The sequence below is a fragment of the Mandrillus leucophaeus genome, unplaced genomic scaffold, assembly GCF_000951045.1.
Source record: "Mandrillus leucophaeus isolate KB7577 unplaced genomic scaffold, Mleu.le_1.0 Scaffold455, whole genome shotgun sequence".
NCBI lineage: Eukaryota > Metazoa > Chordata > Mammalia > Primates > Cercopithecidae > Mandrillus > Mandrillus leucophaeus.
In genome coordinates, this window is record NW_012104865.1 from 439,897 (window position 1) to 461,472 (window position 21,576).

General features: G+C 37.8%; 1 protein-coding gene across 1 annotated transcript in view; it reads left to right on the top strand.

The window, feature by feature from the left end:
* OTOGL (otogelin-like) overlaps positions 1 to 21,576 on the top strand; it is a 166,363-nt gene that overhangs the window by 110,990 nt on the left and 33,797 nt on the right. The window contains exons 34-43 of the mRNA XM_011994393.1: positions 450 to 567; positions 3,161 to 3,240; positions 3,539 to 3,607; positions 7,769 to 7,842; positions 10,746 to 10,923; positions 11,209 to 11,351; positions 11,607 to 11,630; positions 11,722 to 11,814; positions 13,860 to 14,049; positions 17,735 to 17,949. Of these exons, the coding sequence (XP_011849783.1) occupies positions 450 to 567; positions 3,161 to 3,240; positions 3,539 to 3,607; positions 7,769 to 7,842; positions 10,746 to 10,923; positions 11,209 to 11,351; positions 11,607 to 11,630; positions 11,722 to 11,814; positions 13,860 to 14,049; positions 17,735 to 17,949 (1,184 nt within the window). The remainder of the gene's footprint in view (positions 1 to 449; positions 568 to 3,160; positions 3,241 to 3,538; positions 3,608 to 7,768; positions 7,843 to 10,745; positions 10,924 to 11,208; positions 11,352 to 11,606; positions 11,631 to 11,721; positions 11,815 to 13,859; positions 14,050 to 17,734; positions 17,950 to 21,576) is intronic.

Genomic DNA, 21,576 nt, shown 5'->3' on the forward strand with positions numbered 1-21,576 from the left:
TCTTCAGTTCTGTCTTTCCTGTAGCATTGTCGTCAAAGAAGGGTCCAACCCTAGGAGGGTTCATTTAAGAAATTGTTAGTTTTTGGCCAGGCGCAATGGTTCACACCTGTAATCCCAGCATTTTGGGAGGCCAAGGCAGGTAGATCACCTGAGGTCAGGAATTCGAGACCAGCCTGGTCAATATGGCAAAACCCCATTTCTATTACAAATATAAAAATTAACTGGGCATGGTGGCATGTGCATGTAGTCCCAGCTACTTGGGAGGCTGAGGCACGAGAATCACTTGAACCCAGGAGGCAGAGGTTGTGGGGAGCCGAGATAGTGCCACTGTACTCAGGCCTGGATGACAGAGCAAGACTCTGTCTCAAAAAAAAAAAAAAGAAAAGAAATTATTATTTTTCAAGCTGTGTATTAAATATGCACACAATCTAAACTTTATTTTTTCCCAGAAATCCAGACAGCAGTGCCTTACAGGAGGATGTGTGAATGGAGATATGAACCTTGTGCTACACCCTGTTTTAAAACCTGTAGTGACCCTGAAGCAGTAGCATGCAAATTTCTTCCACCGTAAGTAATGTTTATCAATCAGTGATCAAAGTCCAGCCTTAGCAAATTCTGTTTTCAGTTAATTTTTTCAAGATTTAAAAACAGCCATTCTGAAGTTGTATATGCTATTAATTTCACTTAAATCAAGAAGTAGTTATTGAACGTCTGCTATGTGGTAGGCAATCTTCTTGCTGCTGGGGAGACAATACTGAACAAAATAGACAAGCATTTGCCCTCATGAAGCTTCCATACTGTTGGATTGAGCAGAAAATAACCAAACAAAAATGTAAATATATAATGCAACATATTGTTATGGCGGATATGTGTTACAGAGAAAAATAAAGGAAGGTGAAGGAGACAGCATAAGGCGTGTGTGTGTGTGTGTGTGTGTGTGTGTGTGTGTGTGTGTTTGCTAATTAATATTGGTGGTCAGGGAAGAGCACCCTGACAAAGTAACATCTGGTCAGAGATCTAAATGTAGTGAAGGGGCTGGCCAGGTGGATATTTGGGGAAGAGTCTTTAATTTGAGAACAGTGCAAAGGTCTTGCAGTGGGAATGTGTTTTGTGTTTGAGGATCAGCAAGGAGGTAATAAGTTAGAACAAAGTGAGCAAAATGGAGAGAAGTGGGAGATGAGACCAGATGATAGTAGTAGTGGGCAAATCATATAAGGCTTTGTACCTGTTGTAAGGACTTTGTCTTTTACTGTAAGATAGAAGACATGGCTGTTAATGGTTTTTTGAAAAGTATTGTACAAGGATGGCTGTGGTTTTGACTTGCATCAAACAACTGCAAAATGATTGAGTTGCATAAAAATTGATGTTGACTCAAATAAACAATAACTAACTAGACTTTGTCTTTCAGTGATTCAGTAACTTTCATTTTTCTTTTTTCTTCCACTTCACAAAGTTTAGAGGAGAATAAGAATATCATATGCTAGTTAAAAGTTTTATTACTCAACTTCATTTTATGAAACAAACAGTTATATAAGCTAAGCTGTTTATGTTTTAAAAAAATCAATTGTGAAGGAGGTATCCAGGAGGTGGCTAAATGTGTTTCATTAAACCTCATTAAGACAGAAGTTAACTTTTCTTGTCTTTAAAAAGCGTTGCCTGGATTTGCCTCCAAGAACAAGGGTCTTCTGAGCAGCATTTACCTTTAGTGCCAAGTTAGTTTGTTTCCATCTGGAATGAAACGAGGCCTTCAACACTTTTAGTTCAAATTCTTTACAGACGAGGCAATGGAAATGTTTTTAAAATATTTAAATATATTAGTTAAAACTGCTAGTATATTCTAGAGGCAGACGAGCAAGCCTTTTTATAGCAATATCTGTATGAATTCTCTGTAGTATGTATTAATACAATAATTAGAGTTGGTTGCACCTGAAGGATTATATTTTTTTCCTTTGATTTAGAATAAATTGAACTCTGAGCCTTTATTGGACATAGGAAAATGCCCTCTCAGTCATTATTTTGTCTCCATTCCTTTAGCAGAAAAGCATTCTCATGTTCCTTCCTGTCTTTGGCCCACAACATGGCCTCTTGAAATTTGAGACTCTTCCTTGGTTTCTGTGCTCCAAACAAGGACTGGGGATTCTTACCAAGGCCAGATATCCTAGAGCTTGAAATAGAATCTCTTCAGGCTCTTATACAACCATGTCCTTCCAGAGCACTGCCCCAGATTTGGGCACAGGTCCTAATATTCTTGAAAACTATAGCTTCTGCTCCTTCCTTTCCCTGTTCTCAAAAGAACTACAACCATGTTCATCCCTTCCACCTAGAGATCACTAATATCTTTTCAGTGAGTTTAGGATTAATAACAGGCAGGGAGACCACTGAAGATGCTGTATTTGTTCTACAAACGCCGTCAAGGCAAGGATAGTGTCAAAGAACATGCCAATCTGCTTGGACATGAGGGGAGTATAAGAGTGGAAAGCAACAGTGTAATCAATACAGGTTGAAATCTCAATAAACTGGCAAGGTACCAGGGTTTATGCCTGTAATCCCAGCACTTTGGGAGGCTGAGGCAGGCTCATTGCTTGAGCCCAGGAATTCACCATCAGCCTGGGCAACATGACGAAACCACATCTCTACAAAAAAAATAGAAAAAATTAGCCAGGCATGGTGACACATGCCTGTAGTCCCAGCCACTCAGGAGGCTGAGGTGGGAAGATCACGTGGGCCCAGAAGGATGAAGCTGCAGTGAACCAAGGTCATGTCACTAACTGCAGCCTGGGTGACAGAGTGAGACCCTGTCACAAACAGCAACACCACCACCACCACCACCACCACCACCTTAATAAATTATTCTTGCACATTTCCACTGACTCGTGGAACATGGCCTTAGTGTGCCCCAGACATAAGTGTATGGTTCTAATATTCTGTGTTCAAGTTCTGCCTTAATCTTAATGCTATTCTCTTATCATCCTCTAGCTTGTGATTTTATAAAATGAAATATAATGGGTTGGTAGCAGATGGAGCAGTTCTTAGTGCTTGACAAGGGTATATAAAGGCATTTTAGGAAGAATATATCTTAGTTACATATGTTAAATATAGTCCTTTTTTTTGTTATTTCAAACTTTTTTTTCACTTTGATTTACTCTTTTTCCATGTAAAGGGTTGAAGGATGCTTGCCCTACTGCCCTAAAAATATGATCCTTGATGAGGTCACCCTCAAGTGTGTTTATCCAGGAGACTGTAAGTGTGAACCTTGCTTAATTTACTCTGAAAAATGATATGCTTGCATATTTTTTCTCTGAGGCAAGTGGTTGTAAACAAGTTTTAGACAGACAACTCTCATAAGATTATTCTTCAATGTCTCTTACATAGCTTTTTTTCTAATTACTTTTTAAATCATGTAGATCTTCCACTAACATCTCTCCTGTTTTCTCTTTTCCAAAACATTTTCCTTGATGCTAAAGAGCCCTGTATGAAATATGTGGGTCTCATTTTAAGCAAATATAGTTTTAAAAAGAGCATCTTTGTTTCTTTGTAGGTATACCTGTGATTCCCACAGAACCAACATTAATGCCACCAACTAAGCCAACTGTGCCCATGTTTACAGGTATTGTTACAATTTTAGACAACAAAAGTAGCACTATGTAATTTAAGTGTTGGCACGCTTATCACAGCTGCTATTGTTAATACTATTCTATGGGCTAGGAAACCCAGCAGTCGCTTTTGCTTCATTAAGCTTATCCATTGGCTCAGCAAGCCATGTTTTCTAGAACTTCTGGCCTCAAAGGATTCTCCTGCCTGAGCCCCCCCAAGTACTGGGATTACAGGAATGAGCCACACCGCACTGGGCTGCATGCCTCATTTTCTGAATGGTTTCTGCATTTGGTCCACCTCATTCTTTTCAGTTAGTGTAGATTCCTTGGACTTCCCTCATATCTAAAAACCTAAACTCTACTCTTAGGTTTGATTAAATCCCACCTAGATTTTCACAGTGATTAAATTGGCTCTAATGAAACATAGACACAAATCAGGGTTTTCTTTACTGCGTCCATTTCCATGTTTGCGTTCTGTCTCAGGCTCGGGAGGAGGCATTCTGGGTTCGTAACCTTGCTTTCCTCCCGCACTGTGAAACTTGCCTCAGGGAAGGATTTAATAAATCCACTCACAGCGAGGCTCGACAAACTTAAGGCATTATTCCTCAAGGTATTATAATGTAGGTCAAGTTCAGATATTTATTCTTTCAATTTATTTGACAAGCTTTAATTGAACACCAATTCTACCTGGCACTGTCGTGGCCCTCAGTGAGGAGGTATGATAAACAAGTCACAGCTCCTAGCCTAAAACTGCTGATAGACCAGAGGCTATTGCAATCTTATAACAGGGGTAAATACAAGCAGCCCACAGGAGGGCCATCATATTTATTTTGGAGGTGTGGTGTCAGAGGTTAACTGAAGACAGGAATTGGATAGGCTAAGAGAAGGGGAAAACATGTTCCTATTTGCACATGTGCAAAGTCTGGAAGTGAGAGAGAATGTGTCACATGAAGGAATCTTAAGCAGGTCCAGTGTATCTTGAATGTGCAGTTTGAGGGGAATTGTGCTGAAAGATAGAGTGGAAGAGATTATTGGGGGCAGGTCACAAAGGACTCATGGTAAGAAACTGGATTTTTAAAAAGGTATTAATAGCCTCACTATAACCATCACTAGTAACACTGCTTCTCTGGTTAGCTACCATTTGAGTGCTAATTATATGCCAGGTATTGGATTAAGCATTTAGCATACATTTAATCCTGAAAAGAGCCCTATGAGAGAGGTGTTACCCCTGTAGAGATGAGGAATTACTATATTGTTGTGAAATTTTAGGCGTCAGTGAATTTAGTATAATTTAGAGCATGCTGTGGGAGAGGGTGGAGGTACTTCACCTACATCATTCAGTTTATAAGGGGAATAAGTCTGTGAAATAAGATTGCATGTTTTAATATCTGGGGCATAGACTGTTAATTATTCTAAGTATTGCTCTCTACTTTGAGCTCTCTTATATCCCCCAAATTAATATTCAACATATATCTCAAATGTGTAAAATGATTTATACCACCACAATCTATATGCAGAGAACACAAACTATATTTCATTACCCTCAAAGATAAGAAAAATAAAGCTATTTCTACGTCTATTTGCAGATGTCATGATCTTAGGTTATTCTAAGGGATCTACTCAAACCTATTAGCAATATCATATGAGTTCAGCAAGGTTGCAGAATACAAGAGCAATACACAAAAATCAATTGTATTTCTATATACTAGCCATGCACAATCTGAAAATGAAATCAAGAAAACAATTGCATTTATAGTAGTATCAAAAAATAATAAAATCCTTAGAATGTATGTAGCAAAAAAAGTATAAACTTGTACAATGAAAGCTATAAAACATTGATAGAATAAAGAAGCTGAGGAAATTCCATATTCATGGATTGGTAGAGTTGTTAAGATAGCAATACTCCCAAATTGTATTTATAGACACAATACAATCCCTATCAAAATCCCAGCTACTTCTTTTCAGAAATTGATGTTAACCCTAAATTCATATGGAAGTACAAGGAACCTAGAACAGCCAAAACAATCTTGAAAAATAACTAATTTGGAGGACTCATACTTCCAGTTTCAAGACATACTACAAAGCTGTAGTTATCAAGACAGCTTGGCCATTGTAAATCTACACCCAGATAATGTTTGTAAGCCTTTGATGATTTTAGAGAACAGTAAACTCCTTCACTGTTAGGACCACTGAACTTCCCAGTCATTATAATTTTTTGTTTTATTTTTTTTGAGATGGAGTCTTGCTCTGTCACTCAGGCTGGAGTGTAGTGGCATGATCTTGGCTCACTGCAACCTCCACTTCCCAAGTTCAAGAGACTTTCCTGCCTCATCCTCCCCAGTAGCTGGAACTACAGGCGTGAACCACCGTGCCTGGCTAATTTTTGTATGTTTAATAGAGACAGGGTTTCGCCATATTGGCCAGGCTGGCCTTGAACTCCCGGCCTCAAATGATCTGCTCACTTTGGCCTCCCAAAGCTCTGGGATTACAGGCAAGATCCACCGCGCCTGGTCAGAAATATTAAAAGTTTTTAAAATGTCATTGTGGTATGCTGAATAATGGCCCTCCAAAGATGTCACTCTCTTAGTCCCCGGAATCTTTGAATATATGACCTTATATGGCCATACATGTGGCTAAATTAAGGTGCTGACTGGCTTATGCCTGGATCATGAGATGGGGAAATTATCCTGGAATCTTTATGAGGTGCCAATGTAATCACAAATGTCCTTATAAGAGAGAGGCAAGAGAGTTGGAGTCAGGGAAGGTCATGTGACAACAGAATCAGAGGAAATAAGGGGAAAGGAAGGGAAGGAAGAAGAGGAAGAGAGAGAGAGATTGATTTGCAGATTTCGTGCTGTCGTTTTGAAGTTAAAGGAAGGGACCATGAGCCAAGTCCAGGTAGTTCATAGAAGCTGGAAGAGACCAGGAAGCAGAGTCTCCCTTAGAGCCTCCAGAAGGAATGCAGTCCTACTGATAGCTTGATTTTAGGACTTATTTTGTTTAAAAATTAATTAATTAATTTTAAAAATTGACAAAGAAAAATTGTATATGTTTATTGTGTACATGTTGTTTTGAAATATGTGTGCATTGTGAAATGGCTACATTGAGCTCCAAAATGGCTAATACACTGGTGTTGTTTTAAGCCACTAAATTTGTGTTAATTTATTACAGCAGCAATAGGAAACTAATGAAGTTATTTTTAAACACTATCAACTCTGGGCACTGCAATTATGGCTGAGAATAGTTTTAGCCATTCGTTGTGGCTCTTCTGCAATCTTTCGGACTGAATATTTTAGAGATAGCTCTGATATTGGCACCTTAGAAGGTGCCTCACAGATGTGTTTACCAATCACATCTCCCGTTTTCATGGGTCAACCCTAAATCACAACCATCAACTAGGGTCTCTACATGGTCCACATCAGCATTTATTCTGCTCGCAAGGAACACATTCTTAAGGTTCACCAAAATCAAGGGGTCAGCCTCGTTACTTATTTTCAAAATGTAACAAAAATTTTAACTCCTGAGGAATGGTTAGTGATACTATTAATATTTTTTTTACCTGTTCCCACAGTTGTGTTGACACCATTAAGAAAGTGAAGGTGGGCTGGGCGTGGTGGCTCACGCCTGTAATCCCAGCACTTTGGGAGGCCTAGGCAGGCAGATCACGAGGTCAGGAGATCGAGAGGAGGCCATCCTGGCTAACAGGGGGAAACCTCGTCTCTACTAAAAATACAAAAAATTAGCCAGGTGTGGTGGCAGGCGCCTGTAGTCCCAGCTACTTGAGAGACTGAGGTAGGAGAATGGCGTGAACCCAGGAGGCGGAGCTTGCAGTGAGCTGAGATCTCACCACTGCACTCCAGCCTGGGTGACAGAGCGAAACTCTGTCTCAAAAAAAGAAGGGGTTTATAGAATGGTGATTAAAAGCCAAATTTCTGAAATCAGAATTCATTTCCAAGTTCAAATTCTGTCTCTGCCACTTAACAGCCTTACTTCTCTACAGCTTAGTTTGTTCATCTGTAAAATGTCGATACCATTATTACCAACACCACAGGATTCTAGAAAGGAATACGTGAAATAATCTATATAAAATTTCTTAGTACAGTTTCTGTCACATATCAATTCCATACAAGATAAATACATTCCACTAATGAGGATTACCTTTTCATTTCTGACAGTTATGGAAATGATTACTCCATCAGAAATCACTGTGTTTGATATGCTAACACCAACTACAGGCTTGGAATGTGAGGTATGACTGAGCAATATCTTCCAGCTCTTTGTCATTTCCATATATTATCCACTCAAATTACTGTGTCAATGTCCAAATGCTACTAAACTTTTTTTGGTATGTTCTCTAGTCTATCCTTGCTAACAGATAATAAGAAATATGCATTTCATTGGAACAATTGTAACTGATAAGATATTTCTTATTAATTAGCTTCTAGTCACACTAAGAAAAACAAAATTGAAATAAGATCTTAAGTCTTAAGTGTTATTCCTTAATAAAGAGCTATCTAGTATGGATTTATCTGTGAATCAGGCATTCATAAAATATTTATTAAGCATCTACTCAATGTCAGTCACTGTGCAAGATGTTAAACATACACTGGTAAGCAGAAAAGGTAAAAGTCATTGGCTCCTAGAGCTAGTAGTTTTCTCTCCTAAGACTTGGGCAGAGATCTTCTTATTTCAAACATACCATTTGCTCTGATAAACTAATTATTTATTCAACCAATATTTATTTGGCACCATTTCTGGCCAGTCACTATTCAGATCCTATGGAAAAAATGTAAAAGTAGGCAAACATTTCTGCCTTTCCAGAGTTTACGTTCTATTGGAATTTCTGAGATAGCCCATAAGCAAAATAAATGAAGTTATATAAAATGTCAGAGGTGCTGGTCAGGAGAAAAATAATACTATTTTTAATAAGATGGTTGGAAAATCTTCACTGATAAGGCGACCTCTAAGCAAACGATGTGCAAATTTGAGAGAGTGAACCCATGTAGAGGACCGGGGCAGCAAAGTTCCAGGTAGAGGGACCAGCAAGTGCAAAGGCTTTGAGGCAAGAATGTACCTACTGTATTAAAAGAATGACAAGGAGACAAGTAATAAGAAAGGAATAAAATAGTAGACAATAAAGTAGATTATGTTAGACCTTGTATTGTAAAGACTGTGGCTTCTGTTCTAAATGACTTGGGAAGGTGCTGTATATTTTTGAGCCAAGGAATTACACCATCTGAGTAGTTTCAAGATCATTTTGGCTGGTGTATTGTGGGTAAGGTGTAAGGAGACAATATAACTGGTTAGGAGGCTATTGTAGGAATTTAGGCCAGAGATGATGATGGCCTGGTTCAGGTGATAGCAGTGAAGATGGCGAGAAGTACCTGGATCCTGGATATATTTAGAAGGTAGAGGCCACAGACCTTACCGAAAGATTAGATGTGAAGTGTGAGTAAAAGGGAAGCCACAAAGATTCTAAAACTTTTGCTTTCAGCAACTAAAGGGCTGGTGTCAACTAGGATGGAGAAATCATGGGGAGTGAATGTCTGGAGTGGGTATAATCATGAGTTTACTTTTGCCATGTGAAGCTTGAGATTCCTCACAGACAGCAAAAAGCTGTGGTCATACAGATTTGGCGGACATACATGGAGTATACACAGGTCATGCTAAGAAAAAATTTTGGGAATTCTCATCAGATAAATGGTATGAGACTGGGTGAGATAATAAAGGGAGTACAGATAGAGAAGTGAAAAGGGCCACTGCAACTTTCATAGGTTGAGAGAAGATGACAGACATGCAAATAATGTTAACCAGAGAAATAGGAGAAAATGTTGGAGGCTGCAGGTGATCTGAAATCTAAGGAAAAAAATATTATAAGGAAGGTAGAGTAAAAAGCTATACTGAATGTATTAATAGGTCTGAGATGAGGTCTGAGAACTGATCATTGGATTTAGCAAGGTGAGTTGTTGGTGACCCTGTTAAAAAGAGTTTCAGTAGAGTGGTAGGTCTAAAATCCTTTGGGTGGTTTAGATGTCTGTGAGGTTTTCTTGTAATTGCTTTCATTTTTCTGGCTAAATGAAAAGCAAGGTCAATACCTGAGAAGTGATACAACTTTCACAGAGAAAATTTTGGAAAATTGGACTCTTAAATTTTGAAGTGCTCACTTTAGAGTCTTATTATTTAGAAAATTAGTAATTTCTCTTAACCTTATTTTAAAAATCATATATTATATTGGAATGATAGAAACTGATCCAAAAGATTTAGGGAGAAGCAAATAAAAAAAGATACTTTATTAGTGTATGGTATGTAATAGGTGGTAAATAGTTGTTAATTTTTATTCTCAAATCCCCAGACATGCAGTAGAGTATTGGTCAAGAGTACAGATTCCTGAGTAACAATGCCTGGACTGAGATGCTGTCTCTACTATCTTCTATCTGTGGGACCTTGGGCAAATTACTTTAACCCCCACACTGTTTACTCATCTATAAAATAAATATGAAATAATAGTATCTACCTTACAGAGTTATGAGAATGAAATGGGTTAATTAGAAAATGTCTAGTTTAGCATTGCTATAATTATTACCATAATTTAAATGGAATGTGATTTATAAACTTTGAAACACCTACCACTTATTTATTTATTATTTGTTTACCTAGACATTTTGAGTTACATATAAAATTAACTTATGATTATACAGTCTAGGTGCTGTCAAACTGATGTTATATATAAATTTTTAATGAAATATTTAGATAGTATTAAGTTGTGATTTTTAAGTTGACATTAATGGAAGTTATATTCATAGGCTAGCTTTACACAACATAATGTGAAAGGTCAGCTGTCATTTTATAAATTTGCTTGCAAAAAAACTAATCTAGGGAATTTAGGAGAACATTGTTTTCTTCAGATGTTCGACTATATGGGTAATCTAATACACAATCAATATTAAGATAAGGCTTACATTAAACGCATATTGAATATTATAGAAAGGGTACATCAATAAGAAGTTGTAGTGAAATTTTAATTCTTTATCTTTCAAAAGTTTTTATATTTAATAAATGTATACATGGGCAATATTAATGTGAAATTTAAAAATCAATTAAAAACATTAATTGAGAATGGAAAAAAAACCCCTAATCTTTTTTTATTAACAGCCTCAGCAATTTGATCCTGTTTATAATTGTAGCCAATACATATGCCTTAATATGGAATGGCAGTTATACAACTGGTCTCTTAATTGCCCAAAGGAGGTGAAAATGCCTGACTGTGGTTTCCGAGGAAGGCCAGTTCAAGTGAACAGTGATATCTGCTGCCCTGAGTGGGAATGTCCTTGTAAGTTTGCATTTCTTAAGTGATGATCTCTTTTTTTTTTTTTTTCCCAATCTGGAGGGAGTGTTACTTTTTTGAACCTTTCACCTCATCAAGCCAAAGTTATTGTTTTTGAGTTTTCTTTATTGGATTTATGATTTTGGCTCAGAGTATATAACAGTATAGTATCATAGTATATATGTTGTCAGCCATAACAAGGCTAATTTAACAGATTTTTTTAAAAAGTGCAATTATTACTAAAAATGCAGATAGTTAATAGACTAAATCCACTTTCTACCATTTTTGTAGGTCGGTGTTCCATGTTGTCAGAACTGAGCATTATTACATTTGATGGAAACAATGCAGCATTATATAGCATGGCTTCTTATATCTTAGTAAGAATTCCTGGTGAAATTATAGTTGCTCATATTGAAAAATGTTCCATGAATCAGGTGGGTCATAATTAATTTTTACAGTCATTTTGTTATAAATCTATAGCTGATGTCTATTACAACATCAAGGATTCTCATAGGAGGAGGGACCTCAAGAACTCACTGAGATACTGAGATCGGTCTTCTGATAATGTTTCAGAAACATTTCTGAAAACCTTTCATATCAATCTATTTAGAGGCATATAATATTAATCCAAATAATGTTTTAAAAAGTCAAATAATGCATTTAAAAGTATTTTCTTTATTTTTTTCCAGAATGGAAAATCCTTAAAAAAGCTAGTGAGTATTTGCAAAGTGTTTAGTATATTCATTCTGTTTGTCACTACAATTATGTTTAACTCTGTAAAGTTTTAATTTTTTTCAAATTAAGGCTCCCTCTGGAAGAATCTCTGGACTTTGTTTTAAGAAGTTAAATGTGACAACATCCATACATAAAATAATTGTCAGTCGGTTAGCAAGAAAGGTAAGAACACAAAGTTAAAAGTTTTTATCACATTAGATGAAAATAAATTATATAAACAGTTATTTCCAATAAGAGGGAAAATTAAGCATATCAATGGAATTTAATTGTTATTATATATACTAATCATTTCATGGACAATATAAAATGTGTTTCTTAATATTATATTTTATCTCAATAATGTGCCAATTATTGCAAATATTTTCCCCTGTGAGGTTAACTGCAGGAACCATGTTAAATACACTAGCGACCGGTGAGATAATGTGATTGACCAGTCCTCTTTTTGTCAGAGTTAATATCACGTTTCAGATCAGACAGAGTGGAAAAGATATGAAGGAGAGGGATGATAATGTTGAAAAGTATAGTAGCCAAGAACACCAGAATAAAGACTGTTAAGAACAGATGGAAGGAGTGGATTTGAAGTATTGACATAATTAAGTTTTTGGTAAAAATAAGATAGCTAAAATAAGAAAAAATATGAAAAAAATATTTAACTTTTTTGAAATAAATTGAAGAAGCACAATGCATTATAAAAAAGCAATGCATTATAAAAAAATGAAAGGAGCCTTTTGCTTTTACAGGAAAAACTCTTATCCCATATGTTTGCCAAACAGGAGTGAGTTATGAACTCAGTGTTTCACTCAGTTCTAAGTCATTCTCTCTAAAATATGAAAAAAAATGTGTAAAGATTTTTCTTAATATGGCTGAGGTACTATGCACTTTCTGGAAATAATTCCACCTGTTAGCATAGGTCCATAGATTCTAGACTGAAAATAATATTAAAATGAGCCTAAAAATGTAAGAAGATATTTAAAAGGTTTAATTAAGTAAAACAAAATATATAAATAAGGTACTTTTTAAAAAATGATAGCATTTGCATATACCTTTGAGTTTGATGAGGTTGATATACTTACAGGAAGTGGGTAAGAAGTAAACACAAAGCTGGTCAGTGTCATTATTTGTAGCATTTGGGTGGAAGGACTTATTTTTGACCCCAGATGAACTCATCACTGGTCAGGCACTGTATTCAGCTAATGATGAGTTATTTTTGAAAATCACTTAGTGAGAGTTTAACATGAAAAAACCACATAGGTCCTGATGTCAAGTAACATATACTTGTGCATGATTTGCATAATGTAATTATCTGCTGATTAGAAAGCAAGAGGAGGTACAGTGATAGAATTATGACCAAGATATCATAGAAATAAAAAGAAGAGTAACTTAATGTTTTATAGTTTATAGGCGAGTTGAACAGGTCTTTTTTGGAGGAGGTCACACTTAAGATAAATCTTAAAGAACAAGTAGAAAGAAGGAAGAGAAAGAGAAAGTATGTTTCAGCTCAAGGACAACAGTATGAACAAGATATAAAAATGAGAAATTGAATGGTTGGTGAGGCATAGCTTCAAGAAATTTCCTGCTAGTTACAGCTCATGGCTTCATGTCATTGCCATTATTTAAAGCACTATTTTTCAAAGTATAATCATTGGATTGCCTACATTAGTATCACCAAATACCTGTATAGACTGTCTATACTTATTTAGTACGTGCTAAAAATACAGTCTATAATCCAATGCAAACCTGGAAAGTCGAATCATTGGGAATCTTGATCTTTAACAAGCCTGACAGATGATTGTTATGAACACTGCAGCTAAGCAAACAATGATTTAGCAGATCAAGGAAAGAATCCAGATTAAGAAAAACGTCCAGAAAATAACATTATTATCTTAAATTCATATTAGAAGGATGGTGTTATTAATATAAACATAAATTGAAGGAAACAGACATAAAAGCATACGTAACATAAAACAGTTAAATTTAGAGAAAAAATGAAAGGCAATGACATTAGAACAAATACTGACTAGAGCAAGGTACAGCAAAGGAACAATAAAAGAACTTAAAGGTTCTGAGAAGTTGTGGCAGCAGTAAGAAATACTTTTTTTAAATTAAAAAACAGTTTACATTAAATCAGAATAAAGGAATAATCTGTATTCTCCTAATTTGTATATTTAAGTAAACATTTCTTAACAGTTGTATTTATGTTATTCTAGGTAGAAGTGGATTCCATTGTTGTGCCTTTGCCATTTTCAAGTCAGGAACTGTCCATAGACGATTCTGGTTCAATGTATGTAATTACTACTCCAGCTGGACTAATCATAAAGTGGTCTCATCTTACAGGAATCATAGACATTCATTTTGGCCTCCGATTTAACTTGTCATCCTACACAGAAGGACTTTGTGGTGAGCGCTGCCCTTCAAATCTTGATTTTTGTCTGTTATTATTATTATTTTTTTTCTATTCACGCTATACCATTTTGGGCCCTGTTGCCCCATTTTTCAGATTTGAGATGTGATATTAACTTTCAGTTCCCATGTAAATACTGAAGGAAGCAATGATTTTTCCATAAATGCACTAGGAAGCAGGAAATAACACTTCAATTTGGGTATTTTATGAAAATATATGCTTACTGCTATTACTATGATGCTGTTTGTGTTTCCACTAGCTCGTCTTTATTAGGCATTAATGAAGCATCAGGCATTATTTTACATATTTTAATTCACTTAATTTTAAGATCTAGTAAGTAGACAATAGTGTTATTTCAATTTATAAGTGATACAAATGAGGTGTAGAAAGTTTAAAGGCTTGTGTATCTTTGTTTCCTCTTAATTTTTTTAAAAGTTTGAAATCAGAGAAAACTCGTTTAAGTCATCTTGAAAGAACACAATGTTCAGAATATTTGTCCTAGTTTTATCATGAAATGCAAGGCTTAGATATACCATTACATCTAGGTTTAATATTGTAATATATTATGCAGATATATAAAGAGTTTTAAGTCAAAGGAAACAAATTAGAAATATCTGTAGGTACATAATGAAATAAAAAGAGTACTGGCTCTGGTGTCTGCTAGAAAGTTGAACACAGGTTATTATCTTTACAGCTTTGTGCTCTTAAGAGAATGTCAGTTTCCTCATCTTTAAAAGGGGACAGTGATGTCTATTTTCAAGATTGTTTGGATTACATGTGAAAGTTAATGTAAACACAACACATAAATACACACAGTCAATAAATGTTGGTTTAGTACAAATATATCTATTTTTAATCTCAGTAAATCTTAATTAAACAAAAGTTTATGGATCACCTTCTGTGTGTCTGACATTACCCTTGATGCTGACAACTCAAAAATGAGTGGCTAAGTCCTTGCCCTCAACAAATTACACAAAATATCCACAGTTCCTGTTTTAAAATGTACACATTTATTGGAAACTTTTGCTAAAATGGTTTTCTTAGTTCCTCACTTGTTTATAGCATGCTAAACATAGCATAAATTTCTATGGTGACTTAAGGTTATTATTTGGAAATAAGCATTATTGAGTATATACTTAATTTAGTACATATATGTACTAAATCAGTAGTTATTATTGAGTAATAACCGAGACTGAAAATGCATGTTTTCTCCTATAACTTATCACTGTTGAAGGGTATTATTTCTGTTTGATTTTTATGTTTTTTATCCTTCTCTACTATTAGCTCTTGCTTTCATGTAGACAGCCACTCTGCTAGCTGAATTCTTAACTAAGTGCTGCAGAGAGAGGGCTAGGATTACCTTTTTGCTAACCAGGGCTCATTCCCTAAATTCCTTGACCTCCACAATGAGAGAAGTATGCTTAATTAAAGGGAAATCTGGGTGCTGTCAGGATCACTAGGCTGGGTGCTGGCTGAAAAGCTTCTGGTGAGTAAGACTGTTATCCAGAGTCTGAAAACTGGAGTGAGAGGCTTATATTGACATCTCATTCTACACAGCACTAGGAAGTCTGGAGTGGTGACTGAAGTTGCAGTGAAAACATATTTTTACTTGCAATTGCCTTTCTCTAGAAAAGTTTAGACTTAAAAAATAGTAGCTGCTTTACCATGTAGTTCACTTAATTTTTTTAAATGTTTAATTGCACGTAGTACCCTGTGTATTTACAGAAGTGAGGCATTGCAACCTTTATTCATCCTGATATATCTCCTTGGGTGTAGGGAAAAGAAAGAGAGATCGGACTGTTACTGTGTCTATATAGGAAGAAGTAGACATAAGAGACTCCATTTTGTTCTGTATTTGAGATGCTGTTAATCTGTGACCCTACCCCCAACCCTGTCCTTGCAAGAAACATGTGCTGTGGTGACTCAAGATTTAATGGATTTGGGGCTATGCAGAGTGTGCTTTGTTAAACAAGTGCCTGAAGGCAGCAGGCTTGTTAAAAGTCATTACCATTCTCTTAATCTTAAGTACCCAGGGACACGTACACTGCCAAAGGTCGCAGGGACCTCTGCCTAGGAAAGCTAGGTATTGTCCAAGGTTTCTCTCCATGTGATAGTCTGATATATGGCCTCGTGGGAAGGGAAAGACCTGATCGTCCCCCAGCCTGACACCCGTGAAGGGTCTGTGCTGAGGAGGACTAGTGTAAGAGGAAAGAAGGCTTCTTGGCAGTTGAGATAGAGAAAAGCATCTGTTTCCTGCCCGTCCCTGGGCAATGGAACATCTCAGGTGTAAAACCCGATTGTATGTTCTGTTTACTGAGAAAGGAGAAAACCGCCTTAGGGCGAAAGGTGGGACTTGCTAGCGCAATGCTGCTCTTTATGCCCTAAAAAGCTTTATGGAGATGTTTACATATGCATATCAAGGCACAACACTTTTCCTTAAATTTATGTCACAGAGATCTTTATTCATATGTCTTACTGCTGACCTTCTCCCTATGATGATCCTATTACCCTGCCACTTCCCTTTTTCTAAGATGGTAAAGATAATGATCAATAAATACTGAGGGAACTCAGAGACCGGTGCCGGCGTGGGTCCTCTGTATGTTGAGCACCCGTCCCCTGGGCCCACTTTTTCTTTCTCTATACTTTGTCTCTGTGTCTCATTTCTTTTCTCAAGTCTCTCATTCCACCTAACGAGAAACGCCTGGAGGTGTGGAGGGGCAGGCCACCCCTTCACTTGGGGATTAAGATTTGATGTTTGAAGAAAATCTTTATTCATATATTTTATAGCCCAGAGTCTTGGGAATTAAGAAAAATTATGTCTTAAAGTAGGATGGGATTCAGGTAAGGTATGATTATAGATCTGATCTCATTACTTTCCTGGCTCTGCACTGCATTTGATGAAGAGTAAGCTCATCCACAATTTGACTTTTCTCCAGGAAGATAGAGGCTGCAGCAGGTCAAGGCATTATAGCTATCAACAGGTCATGTTATCCCAAGGAAGGGAAATTGCCTGTGTCCTAGAATTCCCAGTTCAAGTCTTGAACTTGATCAAAGTTTTCCCTATTTGAATAAATTTATGTGCCTTGGTGACTACTACATGCTTGCTGGTTTATGCCTGGATTACCTGGAACAGTTGCTGATGCAAGGGAGTGAAGATTACCTTTATGTCAATCAGAGCCCTCACCTGGAATGATGTCCTGCACTAGGTGATGGAGCAGTGATAGCTCCTGAAAGAAAAATATTTAATATTTTCAGGCAGAGTTTTCACAGGGAAGTGGAAGCCTGGGAGCAGATCACCAAATATCCATTACTGTGGGAAGTACCTTGCCAAACTCAAAAACTAGTTACTAAGTTAGAAGACGGTGGTAGTAATGGAAGAGTATAGGAGCAGAATGAATGTCTTCTTTCTTAATCTTCTCTGATCTCTTCATGTATCTTGACTTCTAGGCTTTTGATATCTTTCTTATTGGGTTATGGCAGTTAGTTGTACACGATTTTATCAAAAAATCAGAACATAATTTAAAAAATTCTTTCGATGTAAGAGTTCAAGGATACATAAACTTGGCACCTCATACAGTAAATCATTCATTCATTTAAAATCTATTATTTAACTGATTTAGTTGTGCTGTCTACACACTGGTTTAAGTTTTATTTTTTCTAATTATCACATATTCTTTCAAGGAGTTTGCAATGAAGATCCAGATGATGATCTAAGGATGCAAAATGGCACAATTATTACAAATATGGAAGACATAGGATTATTTATTGAGAGCTGGGAAATTGAGAAATCATTTGAAGTAACAATGAGAAGACCTGTTAGGAATTGTACTGAGCATGACTGCAGCCACTGCATTGAGTTATTAAATAGAAGAATTTTCATTCCATGTCATGATAAAGTAAGTTGGAAGCAACCATAAATTATACTTTCATGTTAGATATGTTGAGAGTAAAAGCCAATACGTTACTCTTCTTGCTGTGATGTTCTACTGAAAACAAAACCCCCAACCTTCTGTCAGTATGCTTTGGAATTCAGAATCACTTATTGTTTATAGGCTTACAAGCACAGGAAGGATAATTTTATTTCTTTTCTTTATGCTTTGTTAGAAATATATCTACAGCTTTCAAAAAATGAAAATTTGTCCTATGAATAAATATCTCGAAGAGACAGAGATCAATGATGTTTGATAACCCAGTATCAAAACCAATACAGTGAGGCTTTAATCAATTCCTTGTGATCCTGGCTTCTTAGGCATATGCTTGTAATAGAATCTGTCACTCACTCAATTTACTTGGTCTTTATTAGTCTCCAACTTTCTGAGTTTAAGTGATTAGTAGGCATTTTAAATAATCTATATTGTCAAAATGATCCATCATTAAAGACAAAGGACAAATACAGTATTTTGTGAATCATTTAACTAAAATTTAGTGAGCATCTAGTACATAGAAATCGCTGTGTTAGATTCCTGTGATAGAAAATGAAAAGGATGCCTAGTAGGAAGTCAAGTCTGTGAGCAGATACATTAAAATATACATTATGGAGGTATATAGGAGCCCAGGTTTAGAGAAAACTTTATGGAGTTTTAGATATTTTTTCTTTTTCTTTCTTTCCTTTTTTTTTTTTTTTTTTGAGATGGAGTCTCACTTTGTCACCCAGGCTGGAGTGCAGTGGCACAATCTCGGCTCACTGCAACCTCCACCTCCCAGGTTCATGCCATTCTCCTATCTCAGTCTCCCAAGAAGCTGGGACTACAGGCACATGCCACCACATTGGCTAATTTTTTGTATTTTTAGTGGAGACAGGGTTTCACTGTGTTAACCAGGATAGTCTCGATCCCCTGACGTCGTAATCTGCCCACCTCGGCCTCCCAAAGTGCTGGGATTACAGGCATGAGCGACCATGCCCAGCCCAGAGTTTTTGATCTTTGAAAGGTTTAGAAGTATGAGTTTGCCAGGAGAGAAGAGGGAGGGATGGAGTTCCAGGCAGAGATAACAATGCAATGGCCCCTCAGTATCTGTGAGAGGTTGGTTTCAGGACCCCCACAGATATCAAAATCCTTGGACACCCAAATCCCTTTCTAAAATATAGTATAGTATTTTCATATAGCCTGTACAATTCTCCCATATATGTTAAATCATCTCTAGATTACTTATAATACCTAATGCAAGATAAATGCTATGTGAATAGTTTTTACACTATTGTTTTTTACATTTTTATTATTTTTTATTCTCGTATTATTTTATTTTATTCTTGCTTTTATTTTTTTCTTGTTTCTTTATTTTATTCTTGTTTTTTACTTGATTTTTTTTTGGGGGGGGGTTGTACTTGTCTAACCTGTATTTGAGGTTGTAATGCCACAGGCATTTGAACTGTGGGCGGAGAAGTTGATGGCCATCATGGTTTAGGCTCTGATGGCCCCAATAATTTTATTTTATCCTTGTTTTTTTACTTTCTTTTTCTGAATATTTTTGAGAGCTTCTTTGGAGGTTCTAGCAGGCGAGTGCAGCTACTCTTATATCCTTGACTGAAGGCTGGTCCTCTGTCGGGGATGGTCATCTTTTTATGTCAGGAATTTGGTGGGTTCTTGGTCTTACTGACTTCAAGAATGACGCCGCAGATCCTCGCGGTGAGTGTTACAGTTCTTAAAGGCCGTGTGTCTGGAGCTGTTCATTCTTCCCAGTGGGTTCATGGTCTCACTGACACAAGTGAAGCTGCAGACCTTCGTGGTGAGTGTTACAGCTCTTAAAGGCAGTGTGGACCCAAAGAGTGAGCAGCAGCAAGATTTATTGCAAAGAGCAAAAAAACAAAGTTTCCACAGTGTGGAAAGGGACCCCAGCAGGTTGCTGCTGCCTGGCTCCGGCAGCCTCCTTTTATTCCCTTACCTGGCCCCACCCACATCCTGCTCATTGGGCCATTTTACAGAGAGCTGATTGGTCCATTTTGACAGAGTGCTGATTGGTGTATTTACAAACCCTGAGCTAGACACAGAGTGCTGATTGTTGTATTTACAAACCCTGAGCTAGACACAGAGTGCTGATTGGTGCATTTACGATCCCTTAGCTAGACATAAAAGTTCCCCAAGTCCCCATCAGACTCAGGGGCCCAGCTGGCTTCACCTAGTGGATTCTGCGCTGGGGCTGCAGGTGGAGCTGCCCACAAGTCCCTAGCCAGGCCTGCACTCCTCAGCCCCTGGGCGGTTGATGGGACCCAGCACTGCGAAGCAGGGGGTGGTGCTCCTCGGGGAGGGAGGCTTGGGCCTTGTGGGAGCCCACCGTGGGGGAGGTTCCAGCATGGCAGGCTGCAGGTCAGGAGCCCTGCCCCGCGGGCTGGCGGCTGAGGCCCAGCGAGAATTTGAGGTGCCCGCAGTGCTGGGGGACCTGGTGCAACCTCAGCAGCTGCTGTCCCAGGTGCTAAGCCCCTCCCTGCCCTGGGCCAGGTGGCACCAGCTGGCGCTCTGAGTGTGGCGCCCACCGAGCCTGCGCCGGTGCCGGCGGGAAAGTGCCTGCAGGAACTTGTGCTGGTCTGTGAGCACCACTCACAGCCCCGGTTCCCGCTCGTGCCTGGGACTCCACACCTGCCCGGAAACAGAGGGAGCTGGCTCCGGCCTGGGCCAGCCCAGAGAGGGGCTCCCACAGTGCAGTAGCGGGCTCAAGGGCTCCTCAAGTGCCGCCAGAGTGGACGACGAGGCCGAGGAGGTGCTGAGAGCGAGGGCTGCTAGTACATTGTCACCTCTCACTTTCAACCAAATGTGCACCTTCAGGAGGGACGTACATGCAGCAGTGAGGGAGGAAGGGTACACTTGCCTAGTAAGCCAGATCAGCCAAATCAACCCGGGCAGTCAATGGGGTGACAGATGTCGCAGCCAGATATCTCTCACGTCGGATTTTCTGAATATTTTTCATCCGTGGTTGGTTGAATCTATGGATGTGGAAACCCTGGATAAGAAGAGCTGATTGTATATGCAAGAGAAAGTATTGTTTAAAGGCCATGTGAGGAAAACATTGAAAGAGTTTGGTGCAACATCTATGAAGGGAAGAGTCAGGGAAGGAAAGCAAGGGAATTGTCAAGTCAGGAAGGAGCTCACTGTGAATGATCTTTGATGCTGCCCTGTGCATTCCCTGAGGGAAAAGACAAAAGTATGAAGTCATGGGATAAAAATGGCATGTCTTTGTGGAGCTTCAGTTTTACATGGAGATTTGGATGCAAATAAGTTTTCAATGTTCACATTTTTTAAATGCATGCACATAAACATGAAGAAATAGCAAATACTTTAAAACTCATTGCAGTGCCACTTTAGTCTGTCTTTTTAAAGCATCATGATTTTTTTAAATTGCATTTTTAACTGGGAACTTGAAAGGTTGATTATATCAGGAAACTTTCAGCTTGACTATTCAAGGCATAATGAAGCAACACAGGATACCATTTAGTCTGTGATGGCTTCCGCTTTTCTCTTAAAATCCTCCAGTATACAAAAATTAGCTGGATGTGGTGGCACACATCTGTAATCCCAGTTATTCAGGAGGCT